This window comes from Rhipicephalus microplus, chromosome X (genome assembly GCF_043290135.1).
Source record: "Rhipicephalus microplus isolate Deutch F79 chromosome X, USDA_Rmic, whole genome shotgun sequence".
In the NCBI taxonomy this organism is placed as follows: domain Eukaryota; kingdom Metazoa; phylum Arthropoda; class Arachnida; order Ixodida; family Ixodidae; genus Rhipicephalus; species Rhipicephalus microplus.
Window position 1 is genome coordinate 21,479,846 of NC_134710.1, and position 21,676 is coordinate 21,501,521.

Below are 21,676 nucleotides of genomic sequence, written 5' to 3' on the forward strand. Positions count from 1 at the left end.
GCTTCTCGGCCTATTTTTGTGGTGTCTACATTTCCTTCTCTTGTTTCTTTTTTCTCTCTCCCTTTCCAGGTGGGCTTGTGCTCCTTGTAGTGTCAGAATCAGTCACTTCCATGCCCACGAAATCGACGCCGGAGTGGAGGAGGATATCAGACGAAGCTTACTTCTCTGATCTTCTCTATCCTTGCAGTGATGACCTGCCTCAGGTGCAACCCGCAGGTCCACCCACCGATACGTTTGCCATTGAATACGTGAAAATACTTGGCGAGCGAACCACGGCGTGCCTAGGGCACGCCAGCAAGCTTCTGTCTGTGGTAAGTAAGTTGTGACGGTCACTAATCTTGCAGTACGTGGCGCTCTTTCATATCTTAGCTGCAACCTCATTTATCCTAACCGCCTTAGATATGCTATAGTCTAAGCAGGAGTTGCAAGTCCTTAACTCTCACCATATCGTGCCATTTGGAAATTACCTAGCTGTTGGCAAGAATACACGCCTTTACGTTTATGATATTGTGATATATTATCGTGGGTTTATTACTGTGGCGCTATTTTTTATTTAGGATTCCTCAGGAGCACGTACTTCCATGGTGCGTAACAAGTCAAAGAGGTACCTCAGAAAGCACGAGTTAGGTCAGCAGTGTTGTAGTGGCTCCACAACCCTGTATTTTGTTGCACTTCCGGATGCTGCCGTGAACTTGAGCCAGGCGCGCCTCCATATAGTGAAGAAGTCACCACATTCACGTTCTCTGTCGCACGCTTCCGTAGCCTCAATTCTGTGAAGTGTCTCAGACAAGACTCCCCACTATTTAAGCGTGCTAATGAGAGTCGGGCACATGCGGAACCTAGAGATATGTTTTGTTCTTATTAGCGTATGTATCATCCCATCTTAAACTACTGTTGCGCCCAAATGACCACACTGCACATAAGGCACAGTTCAGGTGACATATAAGGGGTCCGAGGTTAGTGGTGTATATTTCTAACGCCGTAAATGTTTTTCTGCACACTTTGTGTGTGAGGTTGTGTGCATAGTGTTCGCAAAGCGTTTAGTCTGTTGTGATCTTGTTCACTTACCTTACGGGGATGCCTAGTTGATGACACTTTCTGGCGAAATGCACTTTAGATTCCTTTGAGTTTGGGTAAGGTCATCTTGAATGGCATAACGTTACCTTGGCTGCAGTGACGATTGCTTGGAACAGCAGTTGTGACGTGACTGTCGTCGTCCAATCGACGTGCGTGGCTTTTAGACCAGTGGCCTGCGCTAACGTCTTTTCTCGACACTCGCCTTCTGCAAGGTCTGTCTCTCCTTTCATTCCCCTAACTCACTAAGCTGCTCCATTAACATACGCTTTCTTTCAGAGCATCGAAATAACAATTCTGTTGCGATGAGATTGAAGAATGGGCCTGGCCTCGCCTGACGCTTTCGTTTAACATCGCTGCACTTAGTTGGACGTGCTTGCATGCTCGAAGGTTCGTTGCATGCAGCTGTCCCGCTTGGTACGTGGCTGAAAGCGTCTTGCGCCGCAATACTGATGTGAGCGCCCTGAATCTTTCTAGTGCATTCTACGATGCAAAGTATCTATGCTAAACCGTGCTTTTTCTCTCTTGTAGAATCTTCCGGAAAGTTGCTCCACCCTACAAGATGTCATGGAAGCGCCGGACCAAGCCACTCTGCAGGTGAGCGCATTGTGCGTCGTTATCGAGGCGGTGTTATGATTCTTCTCATCGCCCGCAGAGTCTGAGCCAGGCGCAGGCGTTGAGCAGCTTGTACGGCTTCCTGGTGAGCCACGCGGCGTACGCGTTCTTCGTGAGCGAGCAGGCCGAGAAGTACGCGAACAGCTCGTGTGCGTCTCCCAACGAGCACTCGCTGGCCGAGAACAGCCGCACGCTGGCAGCCCAGCTGCGCGACTTGCTGTGCACCATCAAATTGACGGCCAGTGTCCACGGCGGGAACGTCGAGTTCAGTGCCTCCGAGGAACGCGTGGCCTCACTGCGCGTCTGTGACGAGAGCACCTGCAGCAGGAGGCTACTCAGGGACTGCCAGGTATGTCCACTTATCTTCCGCTGAGTTCTTTTCATTAGGCACCGCGTGAGGCAGGACACAACAAACTCTCGTATAAATGTGACACTGTGTCTTTTCCGCTTGGGTCATGATAATACGGTTCATCGTCTCGCTCCCGCTTTTGACGTAAAGCCACACTCAATCGGGGGCTGCACAAAAGGCCCCTTGGCAGCAGTTCGAGGTAAAAAGATTCCTCAACGGCAACTCCCCTTTGCGCCATCCATTAACGCGACAGATTTGTTGCATGGGGATCAGCACACCTTGGTTTCACGAAATAATCAAGCAAATCGAAGGAAAGATTGCACTTGCTTTCATTTTCTTTAACGGCCATACCAAGCAAGATGTAAAGACCTGCAATCATGATTTGTTGGGTTTAACGTCCCAAAACCACCATATGATTATGAGAGACGCCGTAGTGGAGGGCTCCGGAAATTTTGACCACCTGGGGTTCTTTAACGTGTACCCAAATCTGAGCACACGGGCCTACGACATTTCCGCCTCCATCGAAAATGCAGCCGCCGCAGCCGGGATTTGAACCCGCGACCTGCGGGTCAGCAAAAGACCTGCAATCAGGTTTTATGAACTTTTATGACAGCTCATTTCATTTTTGATACAAAGATGCGCCGTCGTATTTGTAAGTAAAACATAAATTAATTTAAATATTGAATAAGTTGACTCTGTACGAGCACACGCGAAGCTTTACAAGTGGACCAAGGGCACTATGATCGATCGATCGATCGATCGATCGATCGATCTATCTATCTATCTATCTATCTATCTATCTATCTATCTATCTATCTATCTATCTATCTATCTATCTATAACAGTTGTTCCGAAACAAAACGAACATATTGCCTGAGTACTGATAATTGGCGTACTTATAATTCATTGCGTCATTCATTTCATCTGCGTACGCCCCTTTCCCAGTTTTGCCGGTAACTATCGCCAAAATTGCTTGTCCATACACCTAGAAACATGTAGCGTCACCTGTTCGTTGACAGTAACAAAAGAGAGAGAGAGAGAGAAAGTTATTCATGACAAAACTATAGGGCCTTCCAGTGCATGGCAATCATTAACTTTGCCATAGTTGTGATGGCTCGGTCGGCTAGTCAGTTGTGGGAGCCAAGATTCGAGTTGAGCAGGGTGGCCTGCCATTGACCTATGATTCAGTTACTACTACTACTACTACTACTACTACTACTGCTAATAATAATAATATTAATAATAATAATTACAATTATAATAATAGCAATAATAATGTGAAGAACCAAATGGTGTGTAGTAGGTCGCCATGGTGTTCGCAACGGGGCCACTTCAGTGTAGTCTAGACACCGGGTAGAATTTGGCTAGAATGCGCGAGCCACCTCAGACTTGGCGGCGACGGCGCTTTCAAACAGGCGAACCCGCGATCACTAGCCGAGCGGATTACAAGGCGCCCCAAGAACAAGTGCATTTGAAGCATGTGCTGCCAAAGGGCAAGAACAGGTGGCAGGTTGTCTCTGGAAAGTGTACTGCACGCTTATAGCCATCTGTTTGTGAGCGCATGAACCTGCGATGTGGCAGTGAATGAGAAGTATTTCTTAGCGAACTTCCACCCCTTTGAGCGTATTTATATATTTAGCTGCCGACGGCTTTATGCTCGCTCGGCTGTTTTGTTAATGGGTTGTAGGAGTGTGTCATTTGGAAGTCTTCTATGGTGCACTAAATGTGAATTGTAGACCGTTTTGCTGTCATTACCACTTTTATTTCTTATTCAATGAACCGTTCCCCTATGTGGATGAAGGCAACCTTAATGGCGCAAAGTATACAGTCACCCTGTTGAAAGTGACAGCGTTAAAAAATTCGTATCCCACAAATTTTGGCGTTGTGTTGGCATCGCTGGTTGTGAGCGAATTAAAAATCATCATTTTTTTGATGACCAACAAAATCGAGAAAGATTCAAATAAAAAAAAAAGTAATGAAAAATTTCTGGTTTGAGAGGGTCCCAGGCCGAAAGTAGGTGCTTTACCATTGAGCCAGCCATGGCTTTTTTTTTTTAATGCACCGGAATAAACCCATCAAATACGGTTATCGACTCCGATTAAATTCGACTTTTGAAGATTTATTGGACTTTGTCACAGTGCGTGTTTTGTGCACATGAGCCTAATTATTAGCCACGTTATCGCTCAAAACTGATTTAAAAATGTTAGTAATATAGCGTGGCAGAAGTGTAGAAACGCGTAGAAGGACAAAACCAGCTATGAAAACATGTTAATTGCGCAACGAGTGGGTGTTATAAAGTCCAACCTAATATAAAAAGCACTCGTACATATTTAATCATCATGAGCTGCAAAAGCATCAACAAGTAAGCCGCTGCATAGGTTCGTGTGTAGCCTAACGGACACCAAGCGGGACATTCGCTGATTCGCAAAAAGAAGAATAATGGCGTAGTGAACTTTACTTGCAGTAAGCATTATAAAATAGTTGGAAACGGCCAGGGATACGCACACAGCGGTTCGTTACCTTACGGCACGGTTAAGGTATGTACAGAGAACCGAAGCTAGGCTAGTGACTGAGCAGCTCATGCGCACGGGAACATAATACGTTATCGGATTCTTCACCTGAAAGCGACCGAAGCTCAAACATCCTCAATGTTTTTTTTTAATTTTAATGTTGAGGCATTCGAAATCTGAGCTGCAAAATCAATCAGTATTTCCTAACTCCGCGAATGCATTGTTCTGGTCCAGAACTAGAAGATAACGACTTGCGATGAGTGCTCGTGTTGCAGAGCAAGAGCACGGTATAGACCACATATTGAATTTTTTTTCTCATAGGGCACTGTGGAACACCCAAACTAGGCGAGCTGGCCGCATTATATAATGTTGTACATTTAAATATTTAAATAGGTGGGCAGGGGACTATTCTACGCCGCTCGGCTGTACGCGTCACAGGCTAGCAAAGCGACGCGAGCACTGCTAAGTTTTCTAAAGACGACCCGACTACGCGACCGCTTATAAGCGTGCAATGGACAAGGTCACACCTGCACACACGTTGCCCTTCACTTCTCTCTCTCTTCTCCTTTAATCCCCTCACCCCTTCCCCCAGTGCAGGGTAGCAAACCGGACGTGCGTCTGGTTGACCTCCCTGCCTTTCATTTCTTCCCTTCCTCCTCCTCCTCCGAAATTAAGCTTTTTCCCTCTCCATGCGCAGGTGGTGGCCAGCGTGGCGAACGTGCTGCGTACCTTGCAGCGTTATCTCATGGGCTTACAACCAGACGAGGCCAGCTGATGGTCGCTAGCCCCTCAACTAGTTCTCTTACTTAATTTCCAAGCGCCAAAGACGGTCGCCCACGTCTAATGCCAGCGAAGCGACAATCTCCCGAGAACCGGTTGAGATGCAAGCCAAGATGTTCAGGCTATTTTCATGGCTGTGTTAGCGTGCGTGCGAGCCTTGTTTTCAAAAGGACGCCTTGTGTGTGTGCATGGATGAGTCCATCCTGTCGTACTGCGTGTGTTCACAACTCACTATTTATTGTTTCAGTGCTCATGACCACCATCGTCGACATCCATCAGTTCGCCTTTTTGTTTCATCTCGTCATTCCTGTATTTATTTATTTAAGCCTATTTATTGTGCCTAAAAGTAGATATAGTGACGAAAGGGGCTACCGTCAGGCCTTTGCTTTATGCTATCGCCTCACGGCCACAAGGACCTCATGGGAAGGGAAGTGTGATGCTCGTTGCGTAACCAGCCGTTTCTCTCTGATTTTTCTCGACTGACCAAAAGGCAGAAGCGCTTTTTTTAAAGCTTTTTATGAATTAGTGTCAAGAAATTATGCGATCGTGACTGAAATGAATTAGCTTTTTGGCTACACTGAGCGCTAAACAAGACGCAAAACAAGAAAGTTTCTTTTCACTTTGTGCTTCGATGTCGCGTCGACGCCACAGTGTATGGGTTGTGTTATGGGGCTCTCTTTATTACTTTGGCTCATGACACTCGAATTAGTTAGTGGACGCACATGGTGACTGGGCAGCCATAGCGTTCTGCAGCTGTGTACATGGAGGCGGCAGTGATCTCCAGTCGTTTGGTCAGCCTCATTTCCTTAAGCTCCGTATTTACTCATGCTGCGACAAAAGAACCCATGCAGAGGGCAAAGGATTTAAGCAGAAGTAAAATCCTCTACCCTGCACCTAAAAAAATGGCAATTTTGAAAATTATAGAGAGAAAAAGAGCTTGCACCAGAGTGATTACTACGAAAATACTTTGGGAGCTTTATTTTGAAGCCGTAATGTGAGGGACATGACGTGAAGGTGGACAAATCCTTGAGTGATACCAAGTCAGTGCATTGCAGCCTAGACCTGGTGGCATGGATATAATATTTGCTACTGTTCGACTATTACCAGGATTCCTACAGCCTTAACCACAGCAGAGTCTATAAGCGGTCGTTAATTTTCTTATGGGGCAAAGGATGTGTAGCGGAGGTTGTTTCTCGGTGTGGAACGTTTCCTTTCAAAACGTTAATGTTTTTCTAAATGACGCTAAATTCCCCCTCTCTAGTGTACTTGGAGTTTACGTTGGAAGTGCACATGGTAGAATTATCAGTATTATCTTGAACAAAAGATAATTAGGTAGTGTGAAAATATTTGGACGACAATTAATTCACGCTTTCTCTTAAATGCTAACTATCAAAGGAAGACAAGAGCTACAAGTAAACAGGACAGCGGCAGATTTACGACCTAGTTTATTTTGAAAAAAACAATAACGTCAGGTAAGTGCTTTCAGTGCCGCTTGAACATTGCACGGAAGCTGTAGAATTGTCACAAAAAGAATTTCCGAGCGTACGTTCTAGATTCGTCGGTAAAGAACGCAACCGTAGGCGGTAGTGTTGAATTCGGCGGTAAGGTGTTTGGAGCAAACCAATACGGCATTAATGCAGACGCTCAAAAAAAAATAGAGAGAGAAAAAGAAGAACAAATGCTCAAGTGAAACACTTTCTAAGAATTGGAGGCAGGGAAAGTTGTGGTATCTCAGCTTATTCAACAGCCGGAAGATTTTGAAATAGCCGGCAAGCTTTAACTGTCTCTACACGATACGCAACTCGTCGATCCGTCTCTTTCGCCGGGTGCAACGCAACGAACCTGGCACGGATTCCTGTTCTCTAGCCCAGTTGTAGGCCATAACATTCAGAATGCCGAAAACCACTTAGCAGGCTCTCGCCGATGTAATTATGACATTACCGGTACCAGTGACGTAGGCAAAGAGCAGATGCTAAAAGTTCAACCCCTAGACTACGAATTTTTTTTTCATTATTCCCCTGTGCGTAAAGACGCTTTGATTAAGGCTAAAACTGCGCGAAGAATGAATACAGAAAGAAGGAATGAGCAAGGCATCATGAAGAAGCCTGCAAACTGCCCTTTATTTGTAATCAAAGCACCATTGTTTTTTTAAGCTCGAAAATTCTCAGCTATGTTTATCTGCACTGGTATTTGCAACCCTTTTGTCAAAAATACAAGTGTAGCTAAGCACAGGAAAGGAATCCGCAGACTCTGTACCAAATACTGCAATGAAACGCACATCAGGGAAACAAGAACTAATCTGATTGTCTCAACGACAGCGGAGTTGAGGCGATAAGTGAGGCACAACCACGTGAAGAAACCAATCAAGCGGATACTATGAGTTAAAGCAATCAACAGCGGTCAGCAAGAGTAAGCGATGGCGGCCAGAAGACGCAACGGAAGATGACACAATCATCAATCAACTGAAATATAGGTGAAGGCGACCGAAAGTTAACGGTAAAAACTCCACAAAATTCTCTGAAAGTTTGACAGTCAAACACGTTAAAAAACAATGCTAAGGTACGGGCGGAAATCGAGAGCTAACCACGTAGAAGTTGCAAATATTACAGGTCACTTTTCAGACAGGAAGTTTCTTCCAATAAAAGCAAAACAGAAATTGTGCTGACGCACTTGACGAATATTTTGAAAATAAGATATACTTCACGATCCCTTTTTTGGTCTCGAATCTCGATCTGTACTAAAAAGTCATGTTTTCTAAGATTAGTTTGCAAAGGAATTTCGTCTATACACTCAAATTTACCTTTGCATCCTTGTTAAACTTGACCAATGTGCTTCCTGTATTATATTCTTACATTCCAATTACGTTCAAGTGCCCTTTCTTGACAACATTTACCTGTTTGCCCAATGTAGGACTAGTTGCAAGTTGGGACAATTGCACATACCACTACACAAACAAACCCAGGGAAATACTGAGGCCTTGCCTTATGATATTTTTTTCCGTTGACTTAAGGGCACAGTGTACAGAGTTTGCAAGATTCCGAAAAGACACCCTTGGCTCCGTAACGGCTCACCATATTTTAATATTATGGAAGACACGATGAATATAGAGCATAAGCTACAGTTCATCTTTCTTAACTGGCTGTTTCAGTTTCTTGCTACATTTCAATTTATTCACACACATCGGTGATCAACTATCAATGACATACATACATACATACATACATACATACATACATACATACATACATACATACATACATACATACATACATACATACATACATACATACATACATACATACATACATACATACATACATTTATACATACATACATACATACATACATACATACATACATACATACATACATACATACATACATACATACATACATACATACATACATACATACATACATACATACATACATACATACATACATACATACATACATACATACATACATACATACATACATACATACATACATACATATCCCGCACCTCCACCACGTATGAACTCTTGGTAGTCTGGGTTGCGACAGCGTTTAATTGAGGAAAGACCTCGCAAAACGAACGGGCAGAGCCAGTACACCGACGATGACGATGATGATGAACCAGAGTGGCAATGAGGACAAAGAGACAAGCGAATGATGGTGATTGTGATCATGCAGGGATGAGGACGATGCAAGTAACAAATGCCCACAATACATACATACATACATACATACATACATACATACATACATACATACATACATACATACATACATACATACATACATACATACATACATACATACATACATACATACATACATACATACATACATACATACATACATACATACATACATACATACATACATACATAAAAAGGAAATGAATTCTTCTCCCCGCTGTCCGGGAAGAAATACTGGTGACACTTCGGCCTGATACCTTAGTTGATGTGTGCAGGTATGGATAGTTATAAAACATGCTAGTTAGTGTTTATTCGTCAAAAGTGCGCTTTGTCCTGTATTTTATTCGTTCTGTACTGCGCCTGTGTTAACTCAACGCCGCTTTGAAGATGAGTGTGCCGGTGTAAAAAGCATCTCGAGATAAGCAGTAATAAGAGATAGGCTGGGATATTAACTACCCACTACAGAAGAAATGGAGCGAAAGATAAAAAGGAAGTCAGGAGTTCATGCTTTTATGGACACGCAACCAATTAAACAATCATAATTCATCATAAGCAGTCATATCTCGTGAGAAGACGTGCAATAAAATAACTACGCCGACGTTATTCGAATCGATTTGTGGCATATTCATTTCAACATATGCTTGCGTTGAAAAATGCATCACTCATTGTTTTTTTTTTAAATTCACTTGTAAGTTTATCATTGTTCTCCTTCCTTCTAGTCTTTGTTTTCTTCATTTGTTTTTCATGTTACAATTCAACGGTGGTTAAAGATGACCAACTGCCACATGCTCGGTTTACACAGCACGTCATATGCAACATCCTAACTTGTTATCATTTCCTGAGGCAATCGGAATGCCATTGAGTGTGCGTTGAAACTTCCAGTATTTACATCAATATGAAGTTCTTTCAGAGTCTGTATTAGAAGACATGTTCTATTTCCACTAGGGCATTGTTTATTTCATGACCATGGTCTCCAAACGACTGCCGTGAGGACTCGCTCATAATAAAATGTCTATTTTTTTATTCATTGTTTTGTTGTCACTATTTTCTAAAAACACAGTCTGTGCAAAGTCGCGTCTGCGACCGAAACAATTATACAACTAAAGTCACAAGGAAAGTGCCGAATGATTGTAACTGATACAAAAAAGCAGGAATTAGACACGGATCTTCGCTAAAGACATTGCATTGCTGAGTAACTCAAGGGGCAAATTGCAATTCATGATTATTGAATTGAACAAGGAAGCAGAAAGCTAGGTCTCAAAATAATCCGCACAAAACGGAAGTAATTTACAACAACCTCGGAAGAGAACAGCGCTTCGAGATAGCGCACTTGAAGTTGTAAAAGAGCACGTCTGACAGCGGCGTCGAATCACGACATTCATGTAACTAAAAGAATAAAAATGAGATGAAGCACATTCAGCAAGCATTGTGAATTCAAGAATGGTAGATTACCACTATTCCTCAAGAGGAAGGTATACCACATCTGCATACCACCAGTAATTGCCTACCGAGCAGAAATGCGGAAGAATACAAAGAGGGTCCAAATATAAGTTGAGGACGACGCAGCGAGCAATGGACAAGAATATGATAAGTGTAACTCTAAGGGATGAGAATGGAGCAAAGTGTTTCAGATAACAAACGGTTGTTAGGACATCATAATCGAAATCAGGAAGAAGAAATGAACATGGGCCAGGCACGTAGCGAGTAGGCAAGATGGCCGCTGGTCATTAAGGGTCACAGAGTGGATTCCGAGGGAAGGCAAGCGGATGAAGGGGAAATAGAAAGTTAGGGGAGCAGATGTTTGCGAGTGTAAAGTGGCAGCAGCATGCACAGGACTACCTTCACTGGTGGAACATGGGAGAGGCCTTTGTCCTGCAGTGGACGTAGTCAGGCTGAAGATGATAGGGAGGGGAAGGAGGAGGAGCAAATGGAATAGAAAAATTGCCTGAAATTTGTGCATCCTACAATTAGTGACCTTGAAAATATATTATTTTGACGACTTGACAGCCGACAATTCCTACCTCTCAACATTCCCGGCACCCACACTAAACGGGCAGCGCACCGCTTCGAATTCAAGAGGACATCACAAAACATGTAATAGTTACGAAATGTGCGCGGCGACGCACTATTACGATTGAAGAACGCTGCGTGATGGGCTAACGTGGTATCTATACTAAGAAATGTGGTATTATTGCACTACTGTTCTTAATCAGACTAATAATCAAAACATTCGCAAGCATATAACCGAGCTTCTTAGGTGAAAACAGGGTCTTCTAACGTTAGCCAGCTCACATCCTGCTAGGAGAAAATATGTCTGCTCTTTCACCACTCAGCTAGGCATTTTTTCTTTTCGGGACAGACCACAAAAGATTGCAATAATAACGCCACCCTGAAATGTTTGATCAGGGGCCTATAAGTGGCACTCTCTCTGAAATATAAAAGAGACACAGTAGAAATTGTTACACATTTAGAGGTGAAAAACGCTGTTTCGTTTTTAAATACCTAACAATCTTACTGCGAGTAAAATTTATGGTGGCTGCAACAAACGGCGTGAGAAGGGAAACTATCGCAGCAATCGCTGCCCATGGTTGTCGCGTCAAGTATTTCTGTGCTCACCAGAAGCTCAGAATCGTCACTGCTTGTTAAGGGCCAACTACGCCAATTTTTCGACCATGTCAAAGCAATGTTGTTTAAATGTTCCTGAGACACTTTTGTAACAAGCCCAACAGCTCAAATGTTCAGGAAATCGGAACATAATTTTAATAAGAAAAAAGTGCAATACCAAAATTGAAACTGAACCGGACGCCCTGTCTGCGTATGACGTACTATTTGGTAAGAACCGGAGGCCGTATACTGGTCCCGCCGGCGCGGAGTATAAAAACTGTGAAAGCCAGACCTGCGAAGTGCCGGCCAAACACCACCCAAGAACAAATAAAGCTTTCCCGTGCAATACCCTTGCCAAACAGCGCCGCCGTTGCCTTAGCGTCAGCACAATAAACGCTGTAGTGGACAAAGTAGCGATGCCATCGGCTGTGTCACTTCTGTTTGGATGACAAACATGACGTCACACAGACTGTGTTGCCAATTATTTTGTTACGGTTCACAGTTGAGCGGAGTCAAATTGAAGCCACGTATAAATAGTGTTACCACTGCCTTCTTGGCTAAACTCTACCCTGATATGTTCGTGGCGCATCAAGGTTTAAACACTTTGGTCGACCGTGGCCCCATAAAACACTGGCTGCCAACCTGAACTGTAGGTTGCTGTGTGCGCCCTTCTTCGATGTACGCTTGCCCTAATGAAAGTTCACAAAAGAAGCACTTTACTACTCCCCTTTACAACTCGTGTTACCACCAAGACAGGGCTAGAATCTGCATTACAAGACACGGCAGTGTGTACTTCGGCCCAAAAATTACTTCACATTTTATTTGCCAATCGCATAAGCGAACAGCCTGTTTTCGTTATTTTTTTAACACGAAAGTGCATTATGCCAAGGTGCACAACGACTGAGCTCACGTATTTCTGTCACGAAAATACGTCAATAAAATGCAGATGACAAGAAAAACAGAAGAAATTCCGCACTTTTGAATGGATTGTGCACCAAACCTACGACCTCTGAGTCCGTCATGATGGGCACTACAACGTACACTGCACGCCAATTTACGTGGATGGTGGCTGCTTTGGTGTCCCGAGTGCTGCTTCGGACAGTGCACATCAATGATGAAGGTCCAACTACAAGAAACACTTTTACGGTGGATTTTCGGCGTTAGCCAACTTTCCTGTTTAGCCATACGCTTCAGGTGTCAACCTACTTATCTGCCACGAGTGGAAGACCACGACGTCAGACGTGTTCCTTGGAGCTGGGGACCTTCGACTAGTACCGGACTATCGCGTTTCTGTCATTAGCGTATGCGCTGCGCTTTACTCGTCTTTGATGAAGTGGGCAAAACAAACCTACCTGCTCTTTGTTGCAACCCAGTTTTCTCACCTGAGTGCCGTAATTTAGGCACTCTTTATTTCTTCACCTCTTTGAAAACAGAACGTTTTGGTTTGCGATAACTGTGGATCGCAGACAGCATCCTGGCAGTACAAAGCAGTGTATGAGTGGTGAGCACTTCATCTGAATAATTTTATCTGCAGGAAACATCAAAACACAAGCAGCCGCGGCCAGCAACTCAGGCTTAAACATTGCGTAGCAGGAAGCTTGCTCGACTTTATTCCCAGTGAACACACAGTGTTGCCAGATAACTTCGCCGCAGCGAGACTCATCAGCGGGTAGATGCGTTCACGGCTGAAGTCACGCGCTCTGCCTCTCCTGCTCATGATGCGCTGTGTGGTATACATGCATAAGAACAGGATTAGGTTACCGTTATGAGGAGTGCATGCGTTAGCCTTTGTCTTGTCTTTTGATTACTCTTCGAATCAATGCATATCGAGTACTAGTGTTCATTACCTGCTTGTTATTGTCTAGTTTCTCGCAGGCTTTACTTTGTGTCCGGGTGTATAAAACTATAATTTCGATACAACGAGGCTTAAGTTGTGATCTTTGCCGTTAGTTGCCGGGATGTAGATGTGCCACTAGGCCTCAATGTGTGTACATCCACATCCAGGCGTGCTGTAGCAGCCAAGCATCAATGTACAACAATCAACAATATATCTGCGAAGACACCGTTCTTCGCAGAGATAATAACCATGTTTTCAACGTCATCATTCCGCCTAACTGTTTAGGGTCCTCGGCTACGTTTCTGATATCTTGCTAGGCATCTCGCCGCTCTAACTCACCAATGGTTCTTTGTTCCTCGCATTACGTGGCCTGTCCAGGTCCTCTTTCATCTCTTTTTGATGACAACTATAATGTCACTTAGTCTTGTTTGCTCCATTCGGCTCATATTCTCCTTTTCCTACCATGCTTAAGTTCCACCCACAATTTTCGACGCAAGATTTCCTCTTGCGACTTCACCACGACCTCGTCGTGGTGATCTACAACGTCCTCCTCGTGGTGATCTACAAAGTGTTCTACAACGTCTTTTATTCGGCTATCCTTGCCGAACTCTCAGCTTTTAACACCGGCACCCGCACCTTTAACTACATTCACGCGTTCCTCACGGCTCGCATGACCGAAATCACCACAGTAAATCTTCCGTATCCCACGTACAAGCTCGGCCCTCATGGCGCCGCTCAGGGTGCCATATTTTCGCCATTTCTACCTAACCTTAACCTCCGCTAGCTCCCTGGAAAGCTGGATCGTATCCCCGGTCTTAAAGACACCCTGTAGGCTGATGACATCGCCTTTTGAATCACATCGGGTTCTGATGGCCATATCGAGCAGACATTGCATCACACAGCCAACGTCGTGACTTCCCACATTCACGCGGCTGGTCTCACTTGCTCGTCGGCCAAATCAGCCCTCCTTTTTATGCGGCCTCCCGACCGCCATCACTACGAATCGCGCTACCCTACAAACAGTGTGCACGTCAACTGCACTCTCGTGCCCATCGTTCCCATCTCCGCGTGCTCGGGCTGATACTACATACCAACCAGCGTAACACACATACCGTCGACAAGCTCTCGCTTTCGGCACAACAGACCGCACGAACTCTCGCCCGTGTCCACACGTGCGTGCGAGCATGTGAGAACACAATCTGTTTCACCTGTTTGACAACTTTGTTGTTTCCGGTATCACGTACGCCCTTCCTCATACTAGGCTCCTCGCCCCGCCGCGGTGGTCTAGTGGCTAAGGTACTCGGCTGCTGACCCGCAGGTCGCGGGTTCAAATCCCGGCTGCGGCGGCTGCATTTCCGATGGAGGCGGAAATGTTGTAGGCCCGTGTGCTCAGATTTGAGTGCGCGTTAAAGAACCCCAGGTGGTCTAAATTTCCGGAGCCCTCCACTACGGCGTCTCTCATAATCATATGGTGGTTTTGGGACGTTAAACCCCACATATCATACTAGGCTCCTCAAATCAAAACGCGACAAGAATGACGTCCTCATTCGTCGAGCATACAAGACTGTCTTCAGCGTTCTCCTCAACACGTCTAAAGATCATCTTTTACGCCTTGATGTACTCAACACCTTCGACGAGTTGATTGAGGCTCACCGTTCTGCTCAGGTGCAACGTCTCATTCACTGACCGGTCGCCACATACTTTCCTCCATCGGCCACGACACCTCCTCCCACCCTCTAGATCCTATCTCGTTGACCCACAATGTTCGAATGGCCTTCTGCATCAAGCCGCTGTCTGCGAATATGCTCGTGGGTCATCCCGACACGCGCCGCGAAACCCGGCCCAACATGCCTCACGCCAAGTACGCTGACCATCCTGCCGTTGCATACATTGGATGCAGCCAAATGCTACTCACCCAGGGATGCCTTCGTTGTCGTTTCCGTGCCGCCTTCCTCAGTGCCTTCTGGGCCTACAATCGTGACCGGCACCATTCGAACACCCTACGTCGTCAAAGTGGGGGGGGAGGAGGCCATCACTTCGGCTGCTACCTCAGCCGACGCTCGCGTCATACTCAGCGACTCCAAACGAGGCATCTCTAATTTCTGGTGAAGTCATATTACCCTACGACTCATTCATCCACTACTGTAGCAAGGTGAGCGGCGCCATTTTGAACTTATCATTGTCTCCACTCATTCGGGTCACTCTGGAAACGAGACAGCTCACCAACGCGGATTCATCGACCGAGTGGTGGGCCTCTCGGAGACGGACATCCCGCTGCCGAAGGCCCTGGTCACTCACTACGACATTGCCGAGCCCTATCACCACAAGCGATACACCTACCCACCCCCTTATGTAAGTATTTCTAATCAGTTTGACGCCGCCTGGCATCACTCATACAGACCTACATCTTTACGTGCACCCTCGTCTTTTCCTACATCCACCCAGTCATTGATGCACGCTGCTGCCTTGGTGGCAGTATGGCCTTACTGAACCACATAATCTGGGGCTTCCCGCAATTTTCCCTGCCCACCGACCTCTTTTACCCGCCCCCTATCGAGGAACAATGGGAGGTTCTTTGCAACACCGAAAGGGACATTCAAACATGGATCCTGGAACGAGTGCTAGACGGGATCGAGAGGCAGCGCCTGGCACCCTACTTGGCTTAGCAAGTCTCATACCTCACCCTTTCTATGAATGAAAGTTGTCACTCACTCACTCCACTCGGCTCTCTTTCTGTCTCTTATCGTTATGGCTCTGTTCCTTCCTGTCTCTTAATGATATGTCGATTATGTAAACGCGGTGGCGTCTTTGCATTCAGCCATAGTGGGAATTCCTCGTGCACATGATGCATTTACGTTGCGTACGACATAATGCCCACAGGGCGGGGAGTGAAGTGCGCTGCGTCGAACCTTCGCTCCCTCCTGAAGGAGAACCGTGCGCATGTCTATGGCTGCGTGCAAGGTCGTGTAATGAAGGAATCCCTAAGCTTCTGCGAAAAGCACGATGTAATACATGCTTATTACAGTTATTACAAAACGCTGCCACTACGGTGTTTCGTTTAACGGCACGAGATGGCACGACGTGTTGATTGATTGATTTGTGGGGTTTAACGTCCCAAAACCACCATTTGATTATGAGAGACGCCGTAGTGGAGGGCTCCGGAAATTTTGACCACCTGAGGTTCTTTAACGTGCACCCAAATCTGAGTACACGGCCCTACAACATTTCCGCCTCCATCGGAAATCCAGCCGCCGCAGCCGGGAATTGAACCCGTGACCTGCGGGCCAGTAGCCGAGTACCTTAGCCACTAGACCACCGCGGCGGGGCATGGCACGACGTGTCTGTCTGCCTTAGAGTTACTGTTTGTCTATGCGGCAGCCTGCACCACCAAACAAGAATAGTGCACGGGTGGCGTGCGACGGAGCGGTAGGGATTCGCGTGGAGGAAAATTGGAGGCATGCTGACTAACTGCTACAGTGTTCTAGTGTACTAACTACAAACTGGTGCGGGGTGTGTTTACGTGGAGTGTTTGGTTTTGTTGATTTTCAGTGTCTTTTAGGGGGGGGGTGTCTGGCTGGGGCGGATTAATTTTGCCCGCCCAATTTCAAGGACATCAGCCTACAACACTTATCATCATTCTCATTTAGTGTGCCTCAGTGTGCTGAGCATCGAGGCACGCACACCCTAGTCTGAAAGAGCATTGAAGTTAGTGCCATCTCCCCTGGGACCTGGGTGGTGACTATAGTAGTAGCAATAGATGAAAACTTTTCATTTATTTAAATTTAATAAAAAACGGGAAGGGTCCATATTTCATGACAACTGTGACAGCCTCTGCGACAGCCCGGGCCTGCTGAGCGAGAGTTTCTTCCCAATATTGTAGTGGCGACACCCTTTGTCCAGGTGATTGCCATATTGGAGCCAAGTCGTTACTCGGACGCTGCTGAAAGCGAAGTGCGAAGTTGATAATAGGCACGTGCGTGAAACAGCAGAAATAAAGTTGGCATGTGCCATAGCGCGTATCTGCCTGCTTTGAGACAGCATGGCGGCTCTGTCACAGTTGTCACCACGCTGAACCTAGCATGACAGGACCGCTTCACTGTAATATTGAAACATGCGGGGTGATCTACGGAGTCGAGACTGCCACGTATGTCGTAATCGGCTCGGTGAAGTCGTTTCTGTGGTACAATAGAAAAGCCGAGCCCATCCTAACGCTGAGGTTGCGATGCCTGCGTCGCGCTAGTTCTTGTGTGTGAGGGGGGGGGGGAGGCATGGACTTCGCCCTGGTCACCCTTTACGGTTGTTTGGGAGAAACGTAAATTTAAAGACTTTCTCGCCCGCAATTCATTTAGTAGGAGCCAGGGGCTGGGATTCACAGCAACGAAAGCAGCATCACCCAGGTGACACAACTAGTTTTAGCTGGAGATTCAACATCGATCTCCAAAACCGGCAAGTCGATGGCTACCTGTCTTTAATGAAGGTGCTACAGTGGGCGTCTTCTTGCTTTTCACCCATCGGAATTAAACCTGGCCATGTGTTTGCTTGGGGGATGGGGACGCTGAAAGTCCCCGCTGCGTCTTGAATTTTTCGCCGCGCCTACGCGATGCACTCTAACATTTTCTAAAAAAATCTATTCTACAGTTAAGAAAGTTACTATTCTAGCTGATGAGCAACGTGATTAGAACTGTCTTTTGAGTGGTGAGACTCCTACAGCACAAATGTTCCACAAAGACATCAACTGTTGTTTCGATTGCCAACTTACCCTAGTCACCGTCTGAATCTTTGGCAACGCGAGCAGCAGCCAATACACTGGTTAACACTGGAACTCAGGTCTGGATTGTACGAGGATGCCAATATATAAAAAAGCAGCGCTACTTGAAATATTTCGTCTTCGTTCTCCGACCACCACCTATTTCTGTCACTGGGGCATTACCCCTTGCGGTCCAAATTTTTGTGGGCACGCCCAGTAAAAAGTTTGTATTTTCAAACTTGTCGTCAATATAATCGCATTCATGTCCGCCCACTCCATTCTTGTACTACTGCACATGAATCAGTTTTATGCAAGGGTACAAGTTCAGTGCTGTCAGAAGCCTTTACAAAAGCAAATACAAGCAATGAATATAATGTTTTTTGAGTTCTACGGGTCAAAAGCACAATAAGATTATGAGGCACCATAAGATAATACTTTTTTGAAACGAAATTCTCATGTGTTCCCAACGGCTCTAAGGGAAAGATGGGTCGACACAGACCCAAAAGAACGCCGGATTAAGTACATCTTGCTTTATTTGCTTTTTGTTTCTTTCAGTCATGGCGGTTGATCGAAGCAGTAAAGGTCATCCGATTCCTTGGTTGCAGCAGCGCATTTGGAATATATTAATTGGTGTGACAGGCTTTTTTTTCGGCAACTGTTGTCCAAACAGAGGCCATTGGCCGGCCACATTGCTTGCGAGGAATGCTCAGTACGAGGCTTGCTCGAAGACCTCAGGGGCTTCGGCGTTGTCGGCACCCGGATAGGGGCTTTTGAGCCGTACCAAGTGCAGCAGGTATTCACGCACTGAGCGCAGCAGCTGCTGCACACCCACCGCCACGCTGTAGTGGGCCAGCAGGCGTTTGGAGCAGTCCGCGTACGTGTCCAAGATGAGACCCACCGCGCTTGCATCAGCCGCGGCGAACTGCACCTGGCTGCCGTGCGCCGCACTCGACAGCCGCACGTCGCAGCGGAGCTCCTGCAGCGCATCCCAGACACGCAGTTCACTAAACAATTCCCACAGAGCGCTCACTATCAACAGAGAAGGGCAGCAACGAGGCAGTGGCAACAAAAAGCGCGCAATGTCAGTTGGACCAAGCAATTTTTTAAAAAATTTCTTTGTATGACAGAGGCACCAAAGTGCGCGTGTGAGCTAGAAACGAAGACAGTTTCCGTGACACCTAAGGAAGACTTAGACCTGATAGTACTCGCCTATATTGTATAACTTATTATTGCAAATGGTAGTGCCAGAAATGTCCACTCCTTTAAAAATAACAAATTTTTATAACTCATTAATCTAGATTACTTTCACGAGGCAGTGGTACATTCAATATATCGCTCAGTTCCGACCCCACTCAACAGGATTGATTCTTAGTGCTGTCTACTGATACGGCTTTCTCCAGTTGTCAAAATAGGTTTTTCATGTTGTACGCAAAACTAAGGCGAAATAACTGACATGAACATATCAGGACTTGGGGCATTTTGATAATTCACCCCATACGGATTCCTAGGTCACATCTGCAAAGGCGACTTGTCAGAAGAGCCACTCTTACCTGTAGCTGGTCGGCGTTTCGTTGGCTGTTGGTAGCCACCTGGAGGGCCGTTGCGGCACCCGTGGCACTGCGCTTGCTCGTTGCCGTGATAGCGTGGCCGCTGCAGCTTGCCACACCATGGCTTGTATTGACCATGTGCTGGACAAACGTGGTGTACGCTACGAGCAGCTGGTATATGCGTAGGAACGCCTGCTCCTCAGTCAACCGCTGGAAAGGGGGAGAGTGAATTGCTCAGCTTGAATCTCGATGCGACTATGAACTCTGGATTTTGCGTAAACACGTTTCTGAGCTGGTTGTGCACCGCGTCCCACAGCATGTTTTATAATCAAGTTCTTTTGTAGTCACTAGCGTGTGCATTTAATCGTACATACCGGAGTGATCAGAATTGCAAAGATTTGGGGACCACTCAAGATCGCATTCATTCCAGATCATTCATCCACTCGTGAGCTATATAGCTGTGAAGGTTCAAAAATGGAGAATTGATAAGACATAAAATTTGCAACCAACACTGGCTAGAATGATACCACTCTCGATGGTGGTTGCAGTGCACAAGTAAAAACACCTCTGAACGAGCTCTATAATTGGTTTCAACCCGCCAAATGTCAAGAGAGCATTCAAAAGAGGTTAGTATGTAATATTGTCACGTTCTTGTTAAAAAGAAAGACAATGACAGTTGTGCATGTGCCATGAAGTACAATGAAATGGATGAAAAAGAAGAAATCTCTTGCGCGTTTTATTGAAAGAACCTACCTGCTTCTGGTGTCTCAGTTTCTGCGGGAAGACCTCTCTTTTGCGTCGTGACACTGGCGGAGGTGCTGGAGCCTACAACCTGATGCAGGACAATCTTGCTCGGACCCGTTCACCTAGTCTAGAGACTCAGCCTCTCGTCACGACTCCAGTGCGACGATTCAGTCGGCGCCTACTAGGCCTAAGTCCAGAGTCCGCACCTGTTCCGCCTCTTGCCAGCATGGCAGCTCCTACGACATCCACGGTTATCCCGCCATCGCAGACCACTCTTCCCTCGCAGGTGCCTCTTGAATATCCTCGCGTTCCTGAAGTTTTCCGTGGGGAAGAGTACGAGGATGTCGAGGACTGGCTCAAACAGTTCGAACGGGTCACTGTATCCAACCACTGGAGCGAACAGCACAAACTTGGCCGTGCATATTTCGCACTGGAAGATAGCGCTCGCACGTGGTATGAGAACCGCGAGGCTACATTCCAATCTTGGGAAGACTTCCGTCGAAAGCTCCTCTCTACATTTTTGAACTTGGACTGACGGGATCGCGCACAGCAAGTGATTGAGGCACGCGTGCAAAAACCCAATGAAACAGCCGCCATGTACGCAGAGGGTATAATCCGTCTGTTTTGACGAGCTGACCCTGACGTGCCCGAGGCGAAGAAGGTGCGTCACCTAATGCAGGCTGTTAAGAAACAAGTGTTTGCGGGCCTCGTACGATATCCACCTACAACAGTAGATGAATTCATAAGAGAGGCAACAATCATCGAGCGCGCAATGCAACAACGACGCCGACACTTTGACCGCCTGCAGAACCACACGGCAGTAAGTGCTGCAGCTCAGAACACTGCCGTATGCGAAAGTTCCCTGCGACAAATGATTAGGGAAATACTGCGTGAGGAACTTCGGGCCCTCTGCGTTCCCCCTGCCCAACCGGCAGTCGCATCTGTTGCTGAAATTGTCCGCCAGGAGTTGAGGCAAGCCATTGCACCACCCGCGCCAAGTCCTGAGCCACATCCAGCGAGCTACGCTGATGTGGTCCGTCGCCCTACACCGACATTTGTGGTGACGCCCTTCCAGCCACGACCCGCTGGCGTACCTTGGTGGCAACGGGATTCTACGAGACGACCACCAGTTCACCGAACTGTCTTGTGGTGCATGGCCGACCGTCGACCTATTTGCTACCGCTGC

The 21,676-nt window shown here is 46.3% G+C and overlaps 2 protein-coding genes across 3 annotated transcripts in view; one reads left to right on the forward strand and one right to left on the reverse strand.

The window, feature by feature from the left end:
- Positions 1 to 10,038, forward strand: part of LOC142777474 (uncharacterized) — a 45,138-nt gene extending 35,100 nt beyond the window's left edge. Inside the window, exons 2-5 of the mRNA XM_075881941.1 lie at positions 70 to 311; positions 1,606 to 1,671; positions 1,730 to 2,038; positions 5,246 to 10,038. Of these exons, the coding sequence (XP_075738056.1) occupies positions 70 to 311; positions 1,606 to 1,671; positions 1,730 to 2,038; positions 5,246 to 5,323 (695 nt within the window). The 3' untranslated portion in view covers positions 5,324 to 10,038. The remainder of the gene's footprint in view (positions 1 to 69; positions 312 to 1,605; positions 1,672 to 1,729; positions 2,039 to 5,245) is intronic.
- An 8,676-nt stretch (positions 10,039 to 18,714) lies between these two features.
- LOC119175599 (uncharacterized) overlaps positions 18,715 to 21,676 on the reverse strand; it is an 89,993-nt gene continuing 87,031 nt past the window's right edge. For both annotated transcript variants that reach the window (XM_037426501.2, XM_075881942.1), the window contains 2 exons: positions 19,750 to 19,956; positions 18,715 to 19,175 (listed from right to left, as the gene is read on the reverse strand). In XM_037426501.2, the coding sequence (XP_037282398.2) occupies positions 18,906 to 19,175; positions 19,750 to 19,956 (477 nt within the window). In that variant the 3' untranslated portion in view covers positions 18,715 to 18,905. The remainder of the gene's footprint in view (positions 19,176 to 19,749; positions 19,957 to 21,676) is intronic.